This window comes from Sus scrofa, chromosome 2 (genome assembly GCF_000003025.6).
Source record: "Sus scrofa isolate TJ Tabasco breed Duroc chromosome 2, Sscrofa11.1, whole genome shotgun sequence".
Classification (NCBI taxonomy): Eukaryota; Metazoa; Chordata; class Mammalia; order Artiodactyla; family Suidae; genus Sus; species Sus scrofa.
The window spans coordinates 53,304,656-53,306,428 of NC_010444.4; the positions used below are offsets into that span (position 1 = coordinate 53,304,656).

The 1,773-nt window shown below is 35.8% G+C and overlaps 1 protein-coding gene across 1 annotated transcript; it reads right to left on the reverse strand.

Moving 5' to 3' along the window:
* LOC100623897 (olfactory receptor 14A16-like) lies at positions 494–1,519 on the reverse strand. The gene has a single exon (XM_003354404.1). The coding sequence runs from the start codon at positions 1,517–1,519 to the stop codon at positions 494–496; it is 1,026 nt and encodes a 341-aa protein (XP_003354452.1).

The following is a 1,773-nucleotide window of genomic DNA, read 5'->3' on the forward strand; positions in this document are numbered from 1 at the left end:
ATTAAAAGGGAAAATCATTTTAAAAATACTTTGAGTATATGAAATATTTGAATGCATATAAAAAATATACTTCATCCACTACTCTTTGGAATGAAAAATCAGTATATCAATTATGAATAATAAATAGATCATCTTATAAAATTGAAAATCGTGCATGCTAATCAGTTTTATTTATTTGTGCATAGGTGGCTAAGAAAAGTATTTATTTAAAAATCTGTAACTCAAAAAAATGCTGGATATGTTGTAATATCCATCATAAAATATACATAACATGGATAGATCTCAAATACATAATTCTAAATGAAAGATCAAACTGCAGAATTGCATATACATTTCCCTTGTGTAAGTATAAAGAAATTTCTCCAGTTAGAGTTTGTCTTGTGTAAACCTCTTGCTTTGGGGAAATATTATTTTACATTTTTTTAATTTTATAAAGTAATATTGAAAAAATGTGAATTTTTTTGTATACATAAAGTAAAAGTGTTTACCTTATTTAAATAGCAGGAAGCCTATTGCTGTTAACTGAAGTGGCCTCATGTTTGTCTGAAGGCACAGTATGTGTTTTTGTTGTGGTTTTTCTTGTCATTATGTATGAAGATAGTCTCTTCAGCATTTTAGAGAAGGCAGCTTTCATGTCCTTGTTCTTCAGGCTGTAAATGATGGGATTAAGTGTTGGTGGCACCACAGTGTAGAAAACAGACACCATCAGATCACAAACAGAAGGAGACTCTGACACTGGTTTTAGATAGGCAATGGACCCTGTGTTGAGGAAAACAGTAACAACCACAAGATGAGGAATGCATGTTGAGAAGGCTTTTGACCTGCTTTTCACTGATGGGATCCTCATAACTGTAGAGAAGATTTGCTTATAAGAAACCAGAATTGAAATAAAACATATGATACCCAATGATGTTGTGACAATTATGGCTCCAATCTCAGCAAGGTACTTCTCTGAGCAGGAAAGTTTGAGCAGTGAAGGAATCTCACAGAAGAACTGATGGACAAAATTTGACCTACAAAATGGTAATGAGAAGGTCACAGATGTATTCAAGAACCCGGAGATAATCCCACTGAGCCATGAAGCAAACACCATTTGCTCACAGTGTGCTTTCTTCATGATGACCTGATAATGCAGGGGCTGGCAAATGGCCACATAACGGTCATAAGACATCACTGTGAGCAAAGCCAACTCTGCACAAGCAAAGGAAACAACCAGAAAGACTTGTGCCACACACCCAAGGAATGATATGGAACTATTCTGGGTCAAAGATTGAATGATGGCCTTGGGAACAGTGACAGAGATGAAGCAGATATCTAATAATGACAGTGTCCTCAGGAAGAAGTGCATAGGACTGTGGAGATGCTGATCCAAGGTGGTAAGAAGAACAATGAGAAAGTTGTCCACCAAAGCTGTCAGGTAGATAAGTAAGAACAGCACAGCATGGAGGACTTGCTGCTCCCAGATGTCTGAAAATCCCATGAGGGTGAATTCAGTCACAGACATGGTGAGATTGGCCATGGTAATACTCTCCCTGGGGTTTGACAGAAGGAAAACACCATTAGAGTCCTTGTTTTGAGCTAAATATTACATGGCTCCATAGTTTGAAAGTAACATTTCATTTCAATTTAATAAAACAAAATTGTTGGACAGATAAAAATGAACAAATCTCTCTCTTAGATTTCCAAGGCATGCTCCCATATCACAAAACATTTCAGAATGGAGATATAGTTTTTATTTGGAGATATACAATAAGATCTACAAAATTTTGGTGA